This window comes from Neltuma alba, unplaced genomic scaffold (genome assembly GCF_004799145.2).
Source record: "Neltuma alba isolate B1F8T4 unplaced genomic scaffold, ASM479914v2 tig00006057_pilon, whole genome shotgun sequence".
NCBI lineage: Eukaryota > Viridiplantae > Streptophyta > Magnoliopsida > Fabales > Fabaceae > Neltuma > Neltuma alba.
The window spans coordinates 44,707-66,684 of record NW_021634333.1 but is presented as its reverse complement, the minus strand read 5'-3'; the positions used below and the strand labels follow the sequence as shown (position 1 = coordinate 66,684).

General features: G+C 37.5%; 4 protein-coding genes across 4 annotated transcripts; 2 read left to right on the top strand and 2 right to left on the bottom strand.

Moving 5' to 3' along the window:
• Window positions 1–751: 751 nt before the first annotated feature.
• On the bottom strand, window positions 752–1,348 carry LOC114749465 (amino-acid permease BAT1 homolog; the record flags this gene model as incomplete). The annotated part of the gene is given in 2 exon segments (XM_028937960.1): window positions 752–1,012; window positions 1,115–1,348. Coding segments are annotated over 2 exon segments (413 nt in total), but the record flags the coding sequence as incomplete, so codon positions are not given.
• Window positions 1,349–3,026: 1,678 nt separating this feature from the next.
• On the top strand, window positions 3,027–7,841 carry LOC114749472 (uncharacterized). Its single transcript, XM_028937966.1, has 3 exons — window positions 3,027–3,170; window positions 6,194–6,564; window positions 6,653–7,841. Exons 1-3 carry the CDS (start codon window positions 3,027–3,029, stop codon window positions 7,839–7,841), a joined length of 1,704 nt encoding a protein of 567 aa, XP_028793799.1.
• A 3,916-nt stretch (window positions 7,842–11,757) lies between these two features.
• Window positions 11,758–13,430, top strand: LOC114749470 (uncharacterized). Its single transcript, XM_028937965.1, has 2 exons — window positions 11,758–11,957; window positions 12,647–13,430. The coding sequence occupies exons 1-2, from the start codon at window positions 11,758–11,760 to the stop codon at window positions 13,428–13,430; spliced, it is 984 nt and encodes a 327-aa protein (XP_028793798.1).
• A 2,966-nt stretch (window positions 13,431–16,396) lies between these two features.
• On the bottom strand, window positions 16,397–20,773 carry LOC114749469 (uncharacterized). The gene is made up of 10 exons (XM_028937964.1): window positions 20,589–20,773; window positions 19,660–19,781; window positions 18,481–19,331; window positions 18,194–18,400; window positions 17,568–18,106; window positions 17,394–17,475; window positions 17,218–17,304; window positions 16,882–17,148; window positions 16,699–16,802; window positions 16,397–16,604 (listed from the first exon to the last, which is right to left on the bottom strand). The coding sequence occupies exons 2-10, from the start codon at window positions 19,697–19,699 to the stop codon at window positions 16,397–16,399; spliced, it is 2,385 nt and encodes a 794-aa protein (XP_028793797.1). The 5' UTR covers window positions 19,700–19,781; window positions 20,589–20,773.
• Between the last annotated feature and the right edge of the window lie 1,205 nt (window positions 20,774–21,978).

The window sequence follows — 21,978 nt, the reverse complement described above, 5'->3', positions numbered from 1 at the left end:
TATCAATTTGATCCTAAAATTAAATATTTATCATTCAAATTTTTAGAGTTTCAAAATCACACGCAAATCTACTAATATATGTATCTTCAGCCTAAATTAAAAACTCAATTATCTTACTTATGAGTATTTTTCATTCACATCATTTCTTATAATCACCATGCATCCCCTCCATCTCAAAACAGATAGCTACCATTAAATAGCTAAGGTGGTAATGGAACGTGAGTAATTACCTATAATTAAACTCACACAAATTTCACCAAAACAACAAAGAAAAAGAACAAGCCAACTTACTGAACAAATTTCATCTAAGAGAAGAGAGATATGAGAGAGATTTTCATGAGAACAGAAAATCAAAATAAATTTACAATTTAAAAATTGAGATTTTCTTTTTGGCCAACTAAAAATTGAGATTTAATATAGTTTACGTATGTGATAAGATAAAAAAAAAAACGATATATGAAGGTCATAATACTTACAGATTAGAAGTAATAAAATAAATTTGGGTGATGAAATTATTAATCTGGATCTCCCTCTCAAGAATCACAAGTGAAGTAATAACTTATCAAGAAAATTCGCAAGAATGTAGTATTAATTCATGATGCATTCTTAAGCAGCAATTTTAAGTTCGCCCATGTTTTGCCTATGTTAAACTTGTAAAATCCGTCAATTTAAATTCATTTTTTTTAAATTTTTTTGGCATTTAAAATATTAAAAAATTAGTATAAATTTATGAATGTGGAAGAGAACTAACCAGCCGGTGAGCCAACAAGCGAAAGGGCCCCAATGGCGACCACACAGCCTCGCGCTCCAGAAGTAGAGGCCACCGGCAGTCGGAAACGCAGAACAAATCTCAGCCATCGATACGCCCACCGTCATCGTCATGGCTCCCACGATCAACCACCCATACACCATCGTCACCGGACCACCGAACCTCAGTCCCGTTCCGTACAACGTCGTCAGCCCTGTAACTACCGAAATGATCGAAAACACCATCGAGAAGTTCGCCACCGCCCTGCATTGATTGCGCAATCCATCAGAATGGCGTTTTCTCCGGAAACAAATGGATGTTGAATCAAATAGAAATGAGAGAGAGAGAATCGCGATTTTGACGTACGACAGGCTGCGGCTAAGCTCTTGCTTGTAACCGAGCTGCTTGAGTCGTTGGTTGTCGGCATTGTTCACCTCGGCGCAGCCGCTTCCACTAGCGGCAGCGAGAGGGAAGTACGAACCTCCTTCGTCGTTCGAAACTTGATCTCCAATCCCCATTTGGTCACAGTTAGCGGTTCCCTTTTGGTTGGATTATGAAGATTTCGTATGAGAAAGAAATGGAAGGAATGGGTTTAACTAAGGCTTTGTTTGGTTCGACAACGGTGAGGGGTGGAGAGGTTAATTAGAAAAAAAAAAGAAGGAAGGAAGGAAGGAGAGGTCATGGTTTTGGTTTGGTTAGAGAAGAGGTGAAGAAAAAAGGGATTTCTTATTTAGTTTATAAAAAGAAAGGGAAGAAGGTAATTATAAATTAACAAATATGTTTTTATCTCTCTATTTAGATTACTTTATTTTTTTATTATAATATTTATATCAAAATTATTATTTCTTAATTTATTAATAGTGGTAGAGAAATATCATTAAAAAATACTTATTTAAAAAAATATTACTGTTTGTTCTTGTTAAATATGAGAGCCCAAATTAAAACACAAGAAAAACCCTCATTATTATATCATCTTCCATACCTAACCGCATATTTGGACAACCCCTTATCTTCTTAGTATTATTATCTTCTTCGCACATCCCACCACCGCCAGCTCCTCTTTTCAAAATCACATGTCCTTTTTCATCACCAGTCTTTTTTCTACCAGGAAAATTTTGAGAGACTGTTCACTACTCGTTACAGTTGAAGGGAAGGAAGAAGATTACAAACATACAAGAAAATATTGACCTTCACGACATAATCTAAAAGAAAACAAAATAAGAATGAAAAACATTAGAGAAACTGATAAATCAGAAACAACAACACGTGAATAGGAAGGAACTGCCAAAGGGGAAGTGCCAGATAAAATTAGGATATTGAAAAAACAAAAAGACTATTTTAATCAAGAAATGGTAAATTAATTATCTCCCTTCCAAAACCTCCCGATTTGGGAGGAGAGGGGAAGAAGGGAAAGGGATAGGAAAAAGACAAAAAATTTTAACTCACCTCTCCTCTCCTTCCCTCTTCCCAACCAAACACATTCATCTCTCCTTCCTTCTCCTCCTCTCGAAAAAACCTCAACCAAACACTACCTAACAGTCAATAGCTATGGGGTGAAGCGAGATGATAGTTTGCACAGAAATGGGATGTTCAATGTTGGGATCACTAGGCCATATGACTACTCCTTCCCTATCTAATTATAAGATCTTTTTTTAATAAATTTATCCTTTTTTATAAGATCCCTTTTAAATTTATCTGAACATTTAGGAGCCGTTTGGTTCAATTCTTATATGCCTAGAGATGGTAATGCAATGTAATGCAATGGAATATAATGCAAAGTTTATTACCATCCATATGTTTGGTATGTCATTAAGAAGACTGAGCAAAAAAATTACCTTTTATATTTAATCAAATAAAGTTAATACTAAAATGTCTATAATGCCTCTCAACCGGGGAAAAAAGAACTCCTTTCCCGATCCTTCCTTTCTAGATTCATTATCTTCTTTCCCAACAAAAATCTGAAGCCCGAGTATAGATTCACAGTCTTCTTCCTCGAGCAAACCCAAAAAAAAATAAAAAAATATTGTTGGAGGCAGTTCATAGTGGTCACCATCATTTCTATGGCTATCTCCAATTAGAGGCAATTCATGATCATCAAACTTCTTCAGCTTTATGACAACAAACACTCCAATCAGTGTTATTTGGCGCTCCATATTGGGACATCATCCCTTTCCCTTTATGCTGGAAAAAACAGTATCACAGAGCTATTCTTTTTCAGATCTGAACAATACAATCGGAATATTACAATATTTTGGGTGGTGAACGTGGGACTGGAACGATGGTTATTGTGGGTGTTGGGTGTGGCGGTGCTCACGGTGGTAAGTTCATCAACGGTGCGAAGGGGTGGATGATAAAGAAAAGGTCGAAGAAGGTAATAAAGATTGGAGGGCACAAGAGACTTTTTGAAGTATGCAATGAGATGGTAATAATGATTCATAAGGGGGGAGGGATGAATGAAGATTACCAAATTTTTGGTAATCATTATTACCATGGTAAAGATTATTACCATAGTAAAGAGTAACCAAACATTCATATCTTGGTAATGTAATTACAATTACCATTGCAGGTCTACATTGAACCAAATGGGCTCTTAATGTATTATTACCTATTTTACCCTAATAAATTTCATATATTCTCTCTCCATACATTCTTTCTCTATTTATCTCATTATTACTCGCTTACATTTATTAGGAATATATTTGAAAAAAAATTATATTTGTTACATATTAATTGTTTTTAACTAATTTTAACTGTTTTTTTAAAAAGCGTAATTTGGCCAAAAAATTCTTATAATTAGGGACGGAGTAGTATTAGGCAAAATGACTCTAATTTATTAGTTGTTACTTAGGAGGTGTTTGGATGAAAACCAAATCATAATTTTAAAAGTACTTTTACAGTTTACATGAATATATAGAAAATTTTATTTTGTTTTACGAAAAAATATTTTTTAAAAGTGTTTTTGAGAGTTGTCAAATACTACCTCCAGTCCTAATTATAAGACCCAGTTGACTAATTTGAGGAGATTAAGGAAATAAGTTAAGTTAGTTATTTGTAATAAATAAGTGTTGTCATTCCTAAAATATCCTTGCTAATTAAGTGTATTGGCTAGAATTATCATTATTAGAAGGACTACCTTGTAAAAAATACATAAATATGAGAGATAAAATAGATCAAGATCTTATAATTAAGATCAAACTAAAAGTTAAATAAAATCTTATATTAAGGACTGAATGTAGTATTTTTTTAGAAAATGTAAATCCAATATGAATTGAAAGCTTAGGCCCTATTTGTATGCTAGCAGTCAATGCCGGGCTGCTCACGGACCTGTCCCAGCGACTAAGGACAAGACGGAATTTACTTCTTGTGTCCGGTCAAGTTCCCCTCTCGTTCCCCCCCTCCCCAATCAATGCAATTTTAAGTTAGAATTATAAGTTAAAAAAAATCATGCCCTTGACAGAAAAAAAAAAATAATTGAAAAAAAACAAACAGTAATATTAATTTAATAAATAATTTTTAAAAAAAATAACTAAATAAATATCCTGAAACAAGATGAGATGGTACAACCCTGTCTCATTCTGATTATTGTTTTGTCCTATTCAAAAAAAAATTTTCTCGTTCAATCTCATCCTGAATTGACCAGGACGGGACAAGCTAACAACACGTGAATAGGAAGGAACTGCCGAAAAGGAAGTGCCAGATAAAATTAGGATATTGAAAAAACAAAAAGACTATTTTAGTCAAGAAATGGCAAATTAATTCTCTCCCTTCCAAAACCTCCCGGTTTGGGAGGAGAAGGGGAGAAGGGCAAGGGATAGGACAAAGACAAAAAATTTTAATTCCCCTCTCCTCCCCTTCTCTCTTCCCAACCAAACACACTCATCTCTCCATTTCCCCTTTCCTTCCTTTTCCTCCCCTCGAAAAAACCCCAACCAAACACTACCTAACAGTCAATAGTTATGGCGTGAAGTGAGATGATAGTTTGCACAAAAATGGGATGTTCAGTGTTGGGATCACTCGGCCATATGATTACTCCTTCTGTCTCTAATTATAAGATCTTTTTTTAATAGATTTGTCCTTTTTTTAAAAGTCCTTTTTAAGTTTATCTGAGCATTTAATGTATTGTTACCTATTTTATTCCTAATAAATTTCATATATTCTCTCTCCATATATTCTCTCTTTCTATTTCATTATTACTCTCTTACATTTATTAGGGGTATATTTGAAAAAAAAATTATATTGTTACATATTAATTGCTTTTAACTAATTTTAATTGTTTTTTTAAAAAGTGTAATTTGGCCAAAAAGTTCTTATAATTAGGGACGGAGTAGTATTAGCCACAATGACTCTAATTTATTAGTTGTTACTTAGGATGTGTTTGGATGAAAACCAAATCATAGTTTTAAAAGTACTTTTACAGTTTACGAAGTAAATATACAGAGGAATTTGTTTCATTCTACGAAAATATAGTTTTTTAAATGTGTTTTTGAAAGTTGCCGAACATTTTTTTAGAAAATGTAAATCCAATATGAATTGAAAGCTTAGGGCCCTATTTGTATGCTAGCATTCAATGCCGGGCTGCTCCCGGACCTGTCCCAGCGACTAAGGACAAGACGGAATTTACTTCTTGTGCCCGGTCAAGTTCCCCTCTCGTCCCCCCCCCCAAAAAAAAAAAAAGGGAAAATGACAAGAAAATGACTGTTGAATTCTAAAATGACAAAATGGGCATGTAAATTACTGAAATGACAAAATGGGTATGGGGTATCAATCTGGAATTTGAGTAATTCGCCAAAAAGACTGAAATGCCCCTGAATCAGTCTGAACTCATGAAGACAAAGGCATGACACGTAACATGAGCGAGAGATGAGAAGCTGAAAACGGAGGCGGAGCAGAGTCGAACGCTGAGAAGACGGAAAAGGTAAGGAAAATTTCTCCTAAAATGCTGTTATCTACTCCTCCAACTCTCACCATTGTACAAATCTGATTCATTACGGTGGAATTGCTGTGTGGGCAACCTGGTTTGTAGTGAGAGAGGGGTTGAACGTGGGTATTACGTAAGAAAGTGGAGCTTAATGATGGGTTTGGGTTTTCAAGTCGGTTTACTGGTACATGGTCTAATGGGGATGGGTTTATGAGTGTAGATGGTTTAAATGAAGAATCTGACCAGGATGAGAGAGCGATACATCGGAAATGAAAAAATGGTGGGAACTGATAACGTGGGCATGAAGATTGAGGGCTAACAGTAAGCATGAGGTGGTCAGTGTTGTCAAATTCATTATTGGAGTTGTGAAATCCCATATTTAAGTTGTCAATGTAGCAAGTGTGCGCGGACGTATTTTGGGTGTTGCATTTTTTGTGAAATCGCAAGAAAAGTTTAGAAATCCTGATAAATGAAATTGATTATTGGGGAACTAAAATATTGATTTATGCTTCTGTGGTGCAGGTTAGGTAGCTTTGATGACATCTAACATTGGGTCAACATCTTCAAAGCGTCTTGCTTGTTACTTTCATGTGGGTGGGAAGTTTGCAGAAAATGGTGATGGTGAAGTTAAGTACTATGGTGGAACTGTCAGGGTAAGAGTGATCAAGGAGGGTATAAGGCTTGAAGATTTGAGGGTTATGATAGGAGAATGGTTTGGTGTAGATAGTAATGGTTGCGACATTAAATACACATTGGGCTTGAATGATAGGATATTAATAGATCTTATTGATGATGATGAAGTTGACAACCTATTTGAGTATAATGATAGTAATGCACATGTATACGTAGCAGCTAAAGGTAATGAGAATACGGAGGAAGAAGTGGCTGATCGAAACAGGTAAGTCACAAGTTTCGGATTATGGAAGTTGTTACTTTCGATAATGTTGTTGTTAATATCATAACAAATGTTGTAATTATACATGCAGCATGTCAAAATTGTCAGGACTGTCACAGCAAAATGATGAGCCAATGATTGAGGATGCTGTCGAATGTGTGAATTACATAGCAGCTGAAAATGTTCTTAGCCTGCCATATGCAGTAGAGAGTGCACCAACTCCTTTGCCAGGAATGAATTCCCTGAAATGGAAAACAGTATTGTTAGGATTGAGGCAGACTTTTCCAGATGCGGATGATTTCAAGAAGAAACTACACAAATTCAGCATTGCAAACAAATTTGAGTATAAATATGTGAAGAATTCTAATGCCCATATGTATGTCAAATGCAATGTTGAAGGTTGTCCATGGAGGATCAGTGCAAGAGCAGCTGTAAAGAGTACTCCAGCATTTTTACGTGTAACGACATTCAAAAATGAGCATGTTCATAATGCCCAAGACAATCTTCATGTGACACATGGTAGATCAACTAGCTTGACATCATCAATTATAATTGAAGAGGTTAGGGATCATATAGACATGCGTCCAAATGATATAAAAAAGAGGTTGGAAAGAGATTATGGTGTGAAGTTGACATATAAGCAAGCATACAGGGCCAAGGAAAAAGCGTTGGAGGACATACATGGCAGACCTGATCATTCTTACATGCTTATTCCATGGATATGTGACCGGTTGAAGGAAACCGATGACAAAACAGTGGCAAAATGGGTGGCTGCAAGGAACAACAGATTTGAGCGTGTATTCATAGCCTATGGGTGTTGTATAGAGGGTTTTATTGCTGGTGCTAGACATGTACTGTATATTGATGGAAGTCATTTAAGTGGACCGTATAAGGGGACACTACTTTCAGCGTCGGCTTATGATGCGGACAACGAATTATTACCTTTTGCCATTGCGATTGTGAAGGGAGAGACGCTTGAGGATTGGACATGGTTCTTACATATGATCAAGGAGATAATTGGGTCAATGCAATTAACAATCATTTCAGACCGACACAATGCAATTATAGGTGCTGTGCAAGCAATATTCGGAGGTGAGCGACATGCGTACTGTTACAGACATGTTAAGGAGAATTTCAGTACACAAATGATCAAGTTAAATAGAGGAAGAAGGAAGACAAGTGGCAACACAAGGGAGGATGGACTAGGGGTGAGCATTCGGTTATTCGGTTCGGTTAATGCAAATAACCGAAATAACCGAATAACCGAATATTACATATAAACAACACCGAACCGAAACCGAATGCAATAAGATAACCGAACCGAAATAACCGAAAATATTTCGGTTCGGTTAATGGTATAATTCGGTTATTGGGCCCTTGTAACACTGTTATGGCCCAAAGACATTGGACCCTTTTTTTTTTTGTTTTTTGGGGTAGATCCCATTAACTTAAATTCTTTCTTGATTCAGTTTTTGCCTCCATGACACCACACAGCTTTTGCTCGCCTATAACCCCGAATGGCCATTAAAATATGTTTTTATTTTGAATTGCCACTTGCATCTCACAAATTTTACAAGTCCTCCATTTCTGGTTTTTTGTCCGCTAGTTACACATTAAATTTAAAAGATAAATACATAATAGTAGGATAAATAATAATCAACCTCTTTCAAGTGTCAATCTTTAAGAACATACAAACCAATAACAAAAAAAATCCAAATATAATTAAAATCCAAACAAAACAACCAAGTACCAACAACATAACATGTAAAATTTAAAATCACAACAAATTCCAGCCAATCCTTATGCCCAAATTCCTTGCATGTAACTTGCCACCAACGCCAAATCATCAACAACTACAATTAAACAAGAAAATAAGAAAATTAGAGAGTGCAAAACTTTAGAACTAAAAAAAAAAAAACAGCTGAATTACCATGATTCTGTATTTCTGTTATGCATCAGGGATCATGTCAAGACCAGCGACCATACTCAAAATAAGGAGGAAAAAAAATCATTTCAAGACATTGCATACATGATATATTCGTTGAAATGTGGGGTTGAAATGCATAAAACAGAAGTGCGAATCATTTCAAAATAAGGAGGAAAAAAAATCATTTCAGGACCGTGAAGTGCGAATAATGAAATGTGGGGTTGAAATGCATAAAACAGAAGTAAACCCATTGACTCCCTCGTCCCTATCCTCTTCTCTCTTGCTATTATTATTCTCATATATTCGTTCACAGCTAGCCTCTTTATCCTTATTAATTTTGTTGCTACTTGTTTTTTATTTACTTACTTACTTATCCGATCCAAATCATTTGACATCTTCAGCACAAAATTTGCTTACTCAAGTATTTTACCTTGGCAGCTACAATATATCAACAGTTGCCTCCAATGCAATTTTTTGCAAATCTACACACAAAAACAAAGAAACAAAATAAGACTTCATATATTACAATAAATCAAGTATTATATTATTCTTATAATATTATGAAATAAAAGTAAACTATTACCAAGTTCTATCTTTTGAATATCATCATTCCCTTCTTCTACAACATATTGAATTGAGCGTCTAAGCCAATCTTGAGCACAAATTAGAGATTGCACAGCTTTAGGAGTTAAAGAACTCCTAAATGAATCTAGAACTCGTCCTCCAGTGCTAAATGTAGACTCTGATGCAACTGTGGAAATTGGGATAGCCAAAACATCTCTAGCCAATAGAGAAAGAATAGGAAATCTAGGACCATTTAGCTTCCACCAACCTAAAATATCAAAATCTTCTTTATTAATCTCAATTTCCTCATTCAAATATCTATCAACCTCAGTTCTGCTAGTTCTTCCACCAAGACGCTCATTCATGAACTCTTGTTCCTCAATATCAAGTAATTTTCTGACTTTTACAGCAGGATCATCATCTTCATGACAATCCTCTTGTGTGCTATGCATGGGCTCTCTTTCAGATTGGGTTGAGGGGGAAAAAATGTGTTTGTATTCATTATACAAAGAAATTAGAAGTTCCTTAATGTGCATCCCCAAACTTGTACCAATTGCATTTGTGTGCATTTTACATAAAGCAAATTGCACCCAATCTAATTTATATCGGGGATCAAGAACAGCAGCAATATAAAGAAGTTGATTCATCTTCATAGGATCTCCCCAATACTTATCAAATTTCTCTTTCATTCTGTTTGCCATGGAAGCCAATTCCCAAACATCACATTTAGTCCACTCATCCAAGAAACGGTATACCTTATAAATTTCACGAAAAAAGGTATTAGATGTTACAAATAAAGAGCCAGAAATCTGCACAGTAAGCTCATAAAAATGACCCAACATCATGATCATCCTCCTAACATTCTTCCAATCTTCAGACTCAGGCACCCCCTCTCCATCTTCAAGATCAAATCGAAAATAAGGATCTTTATCCTCAAACCTTTTAAAGGCTGCCTCAAATTTTTGAGCAGTCTCTAACATCAAATAGGTAGAGTTCCACCTAGTTGGGACATCTAAACATAAAATTTGTTTATTTTGAATCTTTTCATCCTCACAACTCTCTTTGAACTTTCTCATTCGAAGGGGAGATTGCCTAATAAAGCGGACAGCTTCTCTAACCTTTTTCACTGAACTTCCTATTTCCTTCAACCCATCAGTAACAATCAAATTAATTATATGCGCAACACATCTCATATGTAAGAATTGACATTTCATAATTGAATGGCCCCAGTTCATAATTTTCCCTTCTAAATATTGAACCATGACATCATTAGAACTGGCATTGTCCACAGTAATTGTGAGCACCCTTTCAATTCCCCATTCAAGTAGACATTTTTCCATTTCTATTCCAATATCTTTTCCTTTATGACTACAAATTGGAATGAAATTTAAAATCCTCTTTCTCAATGTCCATGCATCATCTATGAAATGAGCAGTAATGCACATATAATTAATTCTTTGAATGGATGTCCAAGTGTCAGTGGTGAGGCAAACCCTCTGCCTTTTATGCAACAAATAGTCTTTAAATTTAACCTTTTCCTCAATATAAATCCCAAAACAATCACGAGCAACAGTCCATCTTGATGGAATTTTAAATTTAGGTTGAGCAATAGACATAAATTGCCTAAACCCACTCCCATCAACAAACTTGAAAGGTAATTCATCAGTAATTATCATGCATGACAAGGCTTTTCTAATAGCATCTTGATCAAATTTCCAATTTGCAAGACCTATTTTGTCATCTTCTACATTAAAGTTCAAAAGAGATTGTGCAAGTTCTTCAGGAGGGGGCTTCAATTTACAAGAATTCATGTGGTTATTAAGTGCAGTTGTTCCATTAGCTTTTGGATCACATGCAAGATCATTTCCACAATAATTGCACTTACCTCTAATTTCACCTCTTTCATTCACAAATTTGGTGAAATGCTCCCATACTTTTGATCTTGGCTTCATGTTTTTTCTTTTTGTTCCACTTGTTACTGGCATTGAAGGCTTTGTTGTTTGAGTAGTACCATCATCCCCAACTTGAGCATCACCCATGGTTTCACCGTGAGAAGACATCTAATTAAATAAACAAAACCAATGACAAGATATTATATGAGAAACCAATGAAGACAATTTATAATGAATAGATAAGGCTATGTTACATAAGAATATAACTTAGTCCGGTTCAATGTGTACAACCACAAGCACCTGACTTCACAGAAAAACCAGGAAAGCTCTAATTTCCTAAAAACACAATCTCTACGAGGTGAAATGTGAAAGCCATGGAATTAGAAAAGGACATTTAATCAGTATTCATCCCCAAATTAAACCTGTAACACAGAAACGAGGTTGTATCTTTATCACCCATTAATATGACTTCTTAGTTCGGTTCAAACTTCAAATTATACAACTTGAGCAAGTCACCGTCACCGATTCTCACTCTATTATATAACTTGAAATTTGATACTAAGAGCCTGAACTCTGCGTATCTTCTCAATGTGAAAAATCACACTCCTATCCCTTTAAATTGTTCCAATCACATGCATTTAAGCCATAACATATGGATTCAGGTTTTCTATTTGTTCATTGATGAATATACCAGAACATACTCACACAGGGCCTATTATTCACAACGCAACATTGAAGCACTAGCTGATGGCAATATATTATATTAGAAACCAACTAAGAACAGAGCATTAACGACGGACTCACCACCCACGAATGCTATCTGAAAGTATGCTTCAGGAAGACGAAGTCTGTAACGGCGACTGGAGAGGAGAAGACGAGGCTGTCGGAGACTGGAGAGGAGAAGACGAGGCTGTCGGAGACTGGAGAGGAGAAGACGAAGCTGCCGGAGAAGATGAAGCTGTCGGCCTGTCGTCGACTAGAAAGGAGAAGACGAAGCTGTCGGTCGCCGAACGGTAGACTGGAGAGGAGAAGACGAGGCTGTCGGAGACTGGAGAGGAGAAGACGAAGCTGCCGGAGAAGATGAAGCTGTCGGCCTGTCGTCGACTAGAAAGGAGAAGACGAAGCTGTCGATCGCCGAACGGTAGACTGGAGAAGACGAAGCTTTGCAGAATCGCAGGGGCAAGGCAATGTCCGAATACACTGAAGCCACAGACAAGAGGCGAGAAGCTGAGCCTGAGTGAGAAAGGATGAGTGGATGACAGGAGGCTGCGGCGGTCGGTGGGTGTGCGGTTCAGGGCAAGACGATAAGGGTTTGCACTTTGCTGAGTGAGGCTGCGCAAGAGTTGAGACTGAGGAGGAGTGAGGTCTGCGCTGGGGTATTATTCGGACCGAAGCATTTTGATAAAAAAAAAACATAGGAATAAAAATCGTAGGAAAAACCGAAAAAGAGAAAAAAATTTTAAAAAATAAAAAATAATTTATTATTCGGTTATTCGGTTATAACCGAAATTTTATCAAGAACACCGAACCGAAAACCGAACACCGAAATAACCGAAAAAACTAACCGAAAAAAAAATAAAAACCGAATTAACCGAACCGAAAAAACCGAATTAATTTCGGTTCGGTTAGGTTTTCGGTTTCGGTTCGGTTTTGCTCACCCCTAGGATGGACTGCATTTCCTAGATGCCATTGCATATGCAAGGCTTGACACAGAGTTTGATCAAGCAATGGATAACATGAGACACTTCAATTCCCAATTATTTGAATGGCTTGTCAATCATGGTGATATTCACAAGTGGGCCTTAAGCAAGTTCCCTTTTAAACGATGGGACAACATAACAACAAACCTTGCAGAGTCATTCAATGCGTGGATGCTGAAGGAGAGAAGATATAATGTTGCCCAACTTATACATGAGCATCGTGAAAAAGTAGCCAAGAAGATGTATGCAGCAAGCATGGCAATGAGCAAATGGAAGAATGGTGTAGGCCCAAATACAAATGCAACATTGATGGAAAATGTGGCGAGATCTGCACAGATGTTAAGTGTTCCTTACGGAAGGGGTAGGGTGTGTGTCCATACAGCAAGAGGAGCCATTAATGTTGATCTTGGAAAAGGTGAATGTAGTTGTGCAGCTTGGCAAATGTCAGGCATCCCATGCCCACATGCATGTGCAGCTATCAAGGCCTTGAATTGCAATGTGTATGATTTTGTTGAAGAATGCTACAAGATTACGTCCCAACAAAAGATTTATGGTAGGACGATGACTCCAGTGGTGACAATCGACATGCCAAATCCTAATAACTATCGGCTGCAAGATATAGCAAGTCAAGTGTTTTTGGCACCACCTTTGACTAGTCGACCACCTGGAAGGCCTAGGATAAATAGGCAAGAGTCGCAGTTTCAAAACAAGAAGGTCTACCATTGTAGTGCATGCCAGCAAGTTGGCCACACAAGAAGAACATGCAAGAATCCAAACCCAACTTAAGGTTTCATGTCAATACCAACAGGGGTAATTTTTTTGTTATAGGAAAGGAATGACTCTTGAACCCTTTTTAATTTTTTTGGGAGAAGGGTTGATAGGTAGGCTATCTTTTTTGTTAATGATGTTAACTGGGTAGGAGATGTTCTGTAATCTGAATGACAAGAAAACATTAGGCGGTAGGTTAATCCTAATGTTAACTTGTCATTTGGATATCAGTTATGTAGCTTCTGTCATGGGCCTACTGGTTTTTAGTAAATATCATTACGTCAGTGGTCAATTCCATTACAGATATAGTAAAGTCTGAATGTTAATGTAAAAATCGTATGATGGGTAGGCTATCCTTTTTGTAAATGATATTCACTGGGTAGGATATGTTTTGTAATGTGAATGGGGACGAAACATTAGGTAGTGGGTTAATCTTACTGTTAACTTGTCATTTGAATATAAGTTATGTACCTTCTGTGATGGGCCTACTGGTTTTTGGTAAATATTGTCACTTCAGTGGTAAATTCAATTACACATGTAGTAAAGTCTAAATGTTAATGCAGACATCCTATGATGCTCTTTTGGTGTACTTCTATGCTATTTTGGCAACACAGATGACCTTTTGTTTAATGCCCTCAAGGGAGATGGTGGAAGTTGCCAATGGGTATGACTGGAGTGGTTAATGTCATCAACGATGTTGTTATTCACATTACCAATGTTGTTATTATCATTTCCAGGCTAGTGAAACTCCCTGAAAATATGTTACTTGACTTTGAAATAAAGGAAGTGGAAGTGGAAAAAGCAGAGTGGTAAATATCATCACTAAAGTTGCAATTAAAATTACCCATGTTGTCAGTATCATTACGGGGGTAGTAAAATTTCCTGAACAATTTGATGCGTGGGTTTGACTTAAAGGAACCGGAAATGGGAAAAGCAGACCGGTAAATGTCATAACTGAAGTTGCAATTAACATTTCCAATGTTGTCATTATCATTACGGGGGTAGTACAATTTCCTGAAGAATTTGATGCGTGAGTTTGACTTAAAGGAACCGGAAATGGGAAAAGCAGAGTGGTAAATGTCAAAACGGAAGTTGCAATTAACATTTCCAATGTTGTCATTATCATTACGGGGGTAGTACAATTTCCTGAAGAATTTGATGCGTGAGTTTGACTTAAAGGAACCGGAAATGGGAAAAGCAGAGTGGTAAATGTCATAACGGAAGTTGCAATTAACATTTCCAATGTTGTCATTATCATTACGGGGGTAGTACAATTTCCTGAACAATTTGATGCGTGAGTTTGACTTAAAGGAATCGGAAATGGGAAAAGCAGAGTGGTAAATGTCATAACGGAAGTTGCAATTAACATTTCCAATGTTGTCATTATCATTACGGGGGTAGTACAATTTCCTGAACAATTTGATGCGTGAGTTTGACTTAAAGGAATCGGAAATGGGAAAAGCAGAGTGGTAAATGTCATAACGGAAGTTGCAATTAACATTACCAATGTTGTCATTATCATTACGGGGGTAGTACAATTTCCTGAACAATTTGATGCGTGGGTCTCAGTTAAGGGAACCGGAAATGGGAAAAGCAGACCGGTAAATGTCATTACTCAAGTTGCAATTAACATTACCCATGTTGTCATTATCATTACGGGGGTAGTACAATTTCCTGAACAATTTGATGCGTGGGTCTCAGTTAAGGGAACCGGAAATGGGAAAAGCAGACCGGTAAATGTCCTTACTCAAGTTGCAATTAACATTACCCATGTTGTCATTATCATTACGGGGGTAGTACAATTTCTTGAACAATTTGATGCGTGGGTCTCAGTTAAGGGAACCGGAAATGGGAAAAGCAGACCGGTAAATGTCATTACTCAAGTTGCAATTAACATTACCCATGTTGTCATTATCATTACGGGGGTAGTACAATTTCCTGAACAATTTGATGCGTGGGTCTCAGTTAAGGGAACCGGAAATGGGAAAAGCAGACCGGTAAATGTCCTTACTCAAGTTGCAATTAACATTACCCATGTTGTCATTATCATTACGGGGGTAGTACAATTTCCTGAACAATTTGATGCGTGGGTCTCAGTTAAGGGAACCGGAAATGGGAAAAGCAGACCGGTAAATGTCCTTACTCAAGTTGCAATTAACATTACCCATGTTGTCATTATCATTACGGGGGTAGTACAATTTCCTGAACAATTTGATGCGTGGGTCTCAGTTAAGGGAACCGCAAATGGGAAAAGCAGACCGGTAAATGTCGTTACTCAAGTTGCAATTAAAATTACCCATGTTGTCATTATCATTACGGGGGTAGTCAAATTTCCTGAACAATTTGATGCGTGGGATTGACTTAAAGGAACCGGAAATGGGACAATTTCCTAAACATGGGGATGCAAATGGGGAAACCATAGTGGTAAATGTCATTACTATAGTTGCAATTTCCCTTAACAATGTTGTGATTTTCATTATCCAGGTTGTGAAATTCTGACAATTTATACGTGGGGACGAAAATGCAGTTGCAAAAAGGAATAGCGAGGTGGTAACAATCATTAAAAAAGTTGTAATTTTCATTACCAATGTTGTCATTCTAGCGAAAATGGATTCAAAAAAAGTGATTTGGGCTTGAAAGACTTCACATGCAAATGGCAACAGCGATGTCGTAACTATCATTACAGAGGTTGCAATTCTCAATCCGAAAGTTGTTAATCCTATTACTTGTGTAGTTAACCTGGGTCCAAGTGGATGTAATTTGGGGCACAAATAATCAACTTGTGATTATCATCACGGAAGTCACATGGCATGCTGTAAATTTCATAACTCTTTTACTCAAATTATCCCAAAAAGGATTGCAATTAGGCCAACAACTGGCAGCCACTTAGACTTCAAACTACATAAGACTTCAAATATTAAGACTTCAAACTAACACTCCTTTTACAAATACTATATGCCTAATCTACATAATGTCTCCTCCTATCACAGATGGCGTCTTTTGGTCAGTGTGGTGGCTTGGGTTGATGAAAGCAAGCTTAATGCTTCATCACGTCTTGAATTAAGCTCATGATTCACTAGCCACCACATGAGGTTTCGTCGGAATTCAGCCACTTGTTCATCCGTATAGTGAAGTATCTCACCGGGCTTCCATTTACTCAACCATATTAATACATGAACACCGCAGTCTCGCCTGCACATCAAAACATACCAACGATGTAAAAGAATGAAAATAACACATTGGGCTACTTTGAGACGTAATAATATCAACAACATAAACCACTCACAGATTGTTCTGTTGCGGAACAGGAGCCCAAATGATATCACTCATTTTCTTCTTCCCAGTGGCATTAGGCTTAACTATCTCAATAATGTCATAAAATCTATTCCTCTGCACAATATCATTACGCAATTGTAAATAAAAGGTAAATGAAATGTCAATCATAGAAGATGAGTTGCATTATCCTTACACATTCAGTGACGACGGTCGTCATGTCATCAATAATTACACCCTTCTTCTTGCTCTTCTTCTTACCCTCTAAATTTGGCTTCATTGAGTCCAGCACATAGAAATTCATTGTGCTAGGCTCAAGCACAACACAGAACCAGTGAGCGCCAACAAGTGTGGGTCCAAAGATCAAATCACATTCTCCTATGTTGTAGCCTACATTTTCAGGTAAAAATTGTTTCTTCCGTTTTGTAGCATCCCACAGCTTTGGGTTAGCTGCCATTATTGCCTGAAACATGAACATTTTAGTCATTTATCAATATCAATCGACAAAAAACTAACATCTCAGCAAGCTTACCATAAAATCAGCATCAAAAATGTGCCGCTTCACCTGCCCTTCCTTCTCCATATCAGCCATTAGAGTCTTGCACACAGTTGACATCAGCTGTACGCAAAGAGATTATTGTTTTGATGAACCCAAAATGCAGCATCTACTAAACAATTAAATGACCTCATCACAAATATTCTACTTACCCGGTTACCTATTTTCTCAATTCCGCCAAGTGTCCTTAGCTGATCCCGAGTGATATCTTCATCAGAGATTTTCACCAAAGGCCTAAAAATATGTTGTCAATATCATTATGCATATAGTCAATTACCACAAAATTGTAATGAATATGATTACGTGGGTAGTGGATATGTACATACATGTCACCCTCCTTGCTTGAACACATACGGGAAACTATGTCATAAAACCGGTCCTTGTCATCCATGGGCCTCTTTCGCCTCTTAGTTGGCTTTGTCAAAATCCATGGAGAATTGATAGCGGATTTCATCTCCCTTTGCGATCTCCGGAGTTGACATCCCTTGTCCATAGGGGACAAAGGCAGGGGAGACTCCATAATTTCTTTGTCTGCACCTTCTGCTGCAACACCAATGTCATCACCCCTATCCGAGCCAGTTGCATCATCGTCTCCTTGACCATCTCCCCCGTGGAACTCATCTCTATCATCACCTTCGTCATCAGACTCATGTCCATCATGATCATGGGAGTCTTCATCGCCAAATGCATCATCATCTCCCTTATCATCATCTGGGACGTCAATAGGGTCCTCATCATCTGTGGTCACATTATTTTCCTCTATCCTTATCTGCACCTTATCTAGCTCATCTTCCATTGCACTTATAAGCCTCATAGTGCTTAATTCGATCTGAGCCATCAATCGTCCGTGCAACTTCTGTAACTCCTGCAGCAAACAATTTAAAATGAGTAAACACTTTTTTCATGAGATTATTTGCTAATGAGAATGAAAATTAGTAATGAAAGCACATACCGGGTGTAAATGAGCCACACTTCTGCGTTTTCCTTCATCCTTCCCACTTCTATCCATACTTCCCTTGCCCTTATACAGTAAACCCCTCTTGCTTTCCCTCTCCTTCTTTTCCAGCTTCCTTATCCTCTCATCAGTCCAGAATTGAATGGCATTTAGGGACCCTCTCTCAACAGTTTTGGATAGTGGGAAGTGCTCAGCAAAATATAACTACAATAGTAAATCATTAACTTGCCAATTCCACAAATAAAGAAAACAATAACTTAGAAGCATAAGTCAGAAATACATACCAACAGGAGGTAGATGCATCCTCCCACATTGCAGCTTCCTTCATCTTCATCTTCGTCTTTCTTTGCTTTTGTGTACACTTTCACATAATCTCCCATCTCTTTCCACAAGTGCTTCACAATGTACGTGGCCCAATCAAATTGGTGAAATCCCTTCATGGTACAGCACATGACTCTTATTAGCTTGTCACTCACAGTTGTTTGTGAAGTAGGAGTTAAAAAACTCCCAAGTGTGTACAGCATAAACAGGAACTCAAACTCATCTTTCTTCTGCCCAGATTTAATGTCATTGACTATCTTCGTATAAGGGACTTTACCAAATTCCTCCTTCAACCTTTGGTATGTCTCATCATCATCACATACGTCCATTTTTACCTTCTCCCCTGTGTGGGGTACACCCAACAAGTTTGCAACATCATTTGCTTCTATTTCCTTTATTATCCCTCTTATTAGAAATTGATGGGTAGGCGGATCATATGCTCGGAGAACACATACTATGAGGTCACGAGGGAGTCTCTCACATCCAATGTCAAGTAAATGGCCAAAGCCTAAATTTTGTACCCTCACTTTCAAATCTTCATCATCTTTTATGAAGTCCACTAATGACTTAAATTGCCGAACCGAGCAACGAGTGCTAAAAGCCACTTTTTTCTTCCTCTTCTTCTTCATCCCTTCCTTTCTTGATTGCTTCACCCTATCACTGTATTTCTTCTGCTCCTCTGGTGTCAACTGCTTCCATGCCTTTGATGCCTTTTTCGCTTGTTCAGACATATTCTTAAACTTCTCCCCACCCTTAAGAAATTCTCGTCTAAACAACATGTAGCCATTCTTCACTTCTTCACTTGGCCCTCCTTCTACAACAAGCATAAATAACTAAATCTGGTCAGTTGAACAGCTCAACTTTCTTTGCATTTCAAAAAAGTTGTCACTACCATTTCCAGTGTAGTCATTCACATTATAGGTGTTGTTATTTAGCCACAAAATGAACCTCGACCATTTACTACTCATATAACTAAATTTGCTGATCACGTAATGAATGTTATTGCTTCTTTCTCACTTCACAGAACAGAGCAGAAAATAGAGACTAATGACATAATACACTTTAACAACAAACTAAAAACAATCTAACTTACCAAACCTATATAACTCAACCACTTAATTCCTATTACAACTGCATATTACCGTTTGTCGCAGTCACAGTTACTTCGCCAACCTCCTCCATGACAGCAATGCGATTGATGCTTCTCAGCACTTCAGCGACCTCTACCTCTTCAATCCTCAAACCAGCAGATTAATCTCTACCTCTTCAATCCTCAGACCAACAGATTCAAAAATAAATGAATATGCATTAAAAGTGATTCTTTCTCGATGAAATGTTACAAAATTTGTATCTTCAAGTAACTTATATTATGGAAATTACTAATACACAGTGCCACAGATGACCAAGTAAATTATACCAATACATAAGAAGGCCACAAAGGTTATTCTCACTTGGTACATACTGAAATGAATATGCATGTTCATCCCCAGGTAAATTGCACCGCTAAATGACTGAGGTTATGCCCATTAGGTAGCTATATCTTCAAAACAGAGTTCTACCCACGAAAAGTCACCCCTTTCAATTTATTTTACAATGTTAAATTTGCATAACCAATATGGGGATACAGTTGAACTCATTTTAGTCCCATACACAATGCTAAAAATGTGCAATGCCCATTACACGAACAGACCAAACAAAGGGGCGGAAACAGGAAGCATCCTGCCTCATGTGCGACAGTGGTCTCAATTTATGGGCATCTAAAAAGTAGTCTAGCAATCATAAACACACACGTATATTATGCCTTCCAACATTACAGCAACACAGCAATCAGACAACAACAATCAGAGAGATATCTCGTCAAACATGGACCGAGTTATATGAATCAGAGCAAGCAAGCAACTTCTGTAATTCCGTCACACATAGAAGCACCGACTTTTAATCTAATCTACCTTTACATTCCATTTTAAGCCTTTACCATTGCTTCCCCCTTTACAACCAACATTCACCGTTTTCCCCAAATTAAAACACTCCAATCAGACAAGCACAAGACGGAGACATTTGGGTGGCTTACCGGGGTCCGAACGAATATCGACTTCTTCCTCAACCGGTGACGACCTTACAGGTGCTCTCCCTCGAAATCTCTCTCTCTAGCCACCCCCTCTCCCTTCTGAAGATTGAAGCTTCTCACTGGTTTATTGCTTCTCACTACGACCCACGGAAAAGACGAAGAAGCCGGACGCTATTCACATTCCTCGTTCACAGTTCCTCAACCATGCCAATGTGAGACTTGCGACAACCATATGCAGTTTCGCCGAGTGTAATGTGAGAGTTCGGAGAACCCTATGGTCTATGCAGTTTCGCCGAGTGGAGAACCGCCAACCAAACTCCAGTTCCGTTGCACAATATCCCGCCCTCTGATTCCCGAAAAAATTAAGGGCATTTCAGTCTTTTTGGCGAATTACTCAAATTTCAGATTGATACCCCATACCCATTTTGTCATTTCAGTAATTTACATGCCCATTTTGTCATTTTAGAATTCAACAGTCATTTTCTTGTCATTTTCCCAAAAAAAAAATCAATGCAATTTTGAGTTAGAATTATAAGTAAAAAAAAAATCATGCCCTTGACAGGAAAAAAAATAATTAAAAAAAACAAACAGTAATATTAATTTAATAAATAATTTTTTTAAAAAATAACTAAATAAATATCCTGAAACTAGATGAGATGGTACAACCCTATCTCATTTTGATTATTGTTTTATCCTATTTAAAAAAAAAATTTCTTGTTTAGTCTCGTCCTGAATTGACCAGGACGGGATAAGCTAACACTCCTATTTATTAAAAGAATGAAAATGGAGTTGAAATCAAATTGAAATCCATACCAAATCACCATTTGGCTTGGCATATGTGGATTACATGTGGAATCTAATTGAATTGAAAAGGTCCGAATTGGGTTTTATGGACTCATCCATGAAATTTTAGTTTTGCCTTTTTCTTTTTCTTTTTTTCCCCGCTACATATAAGCACCTTTTTATTAAAATCATTTTATTCAAGACACTATCATCGGACAATAAATATAAATATTTTTTTAATAAGAATTCAAATCTTCGTTCAATAGATTAGGAGTAGCCTATTTCAATGAACAAATCCGGACTCCAACGATATCATCACTAACCTCAACCTGATGGGCAATGGGAGAACCCACTGCGCGCGAACACAACGTTCATGGTAAGGAAAGGACTGAGTGAATGTACAGCTAAGGGTGGAAATAGGCCAGGCGGCCTGTCAGGGGCCTGTGGCCTGGCCTGTAAATGGCCTGGCCTGGCCTGGCCTATTTAGATATCAGACCAGGCTCAGGCCTGTAAAAAGGCCTGTTTGCTTTATCAGGCCAGGCTTAGGCCTGATAGTAAGCCTGTTAGGCCTGTCAGGCAGCCTGGGCCTGTTATCTTTTTTTTTTTATGT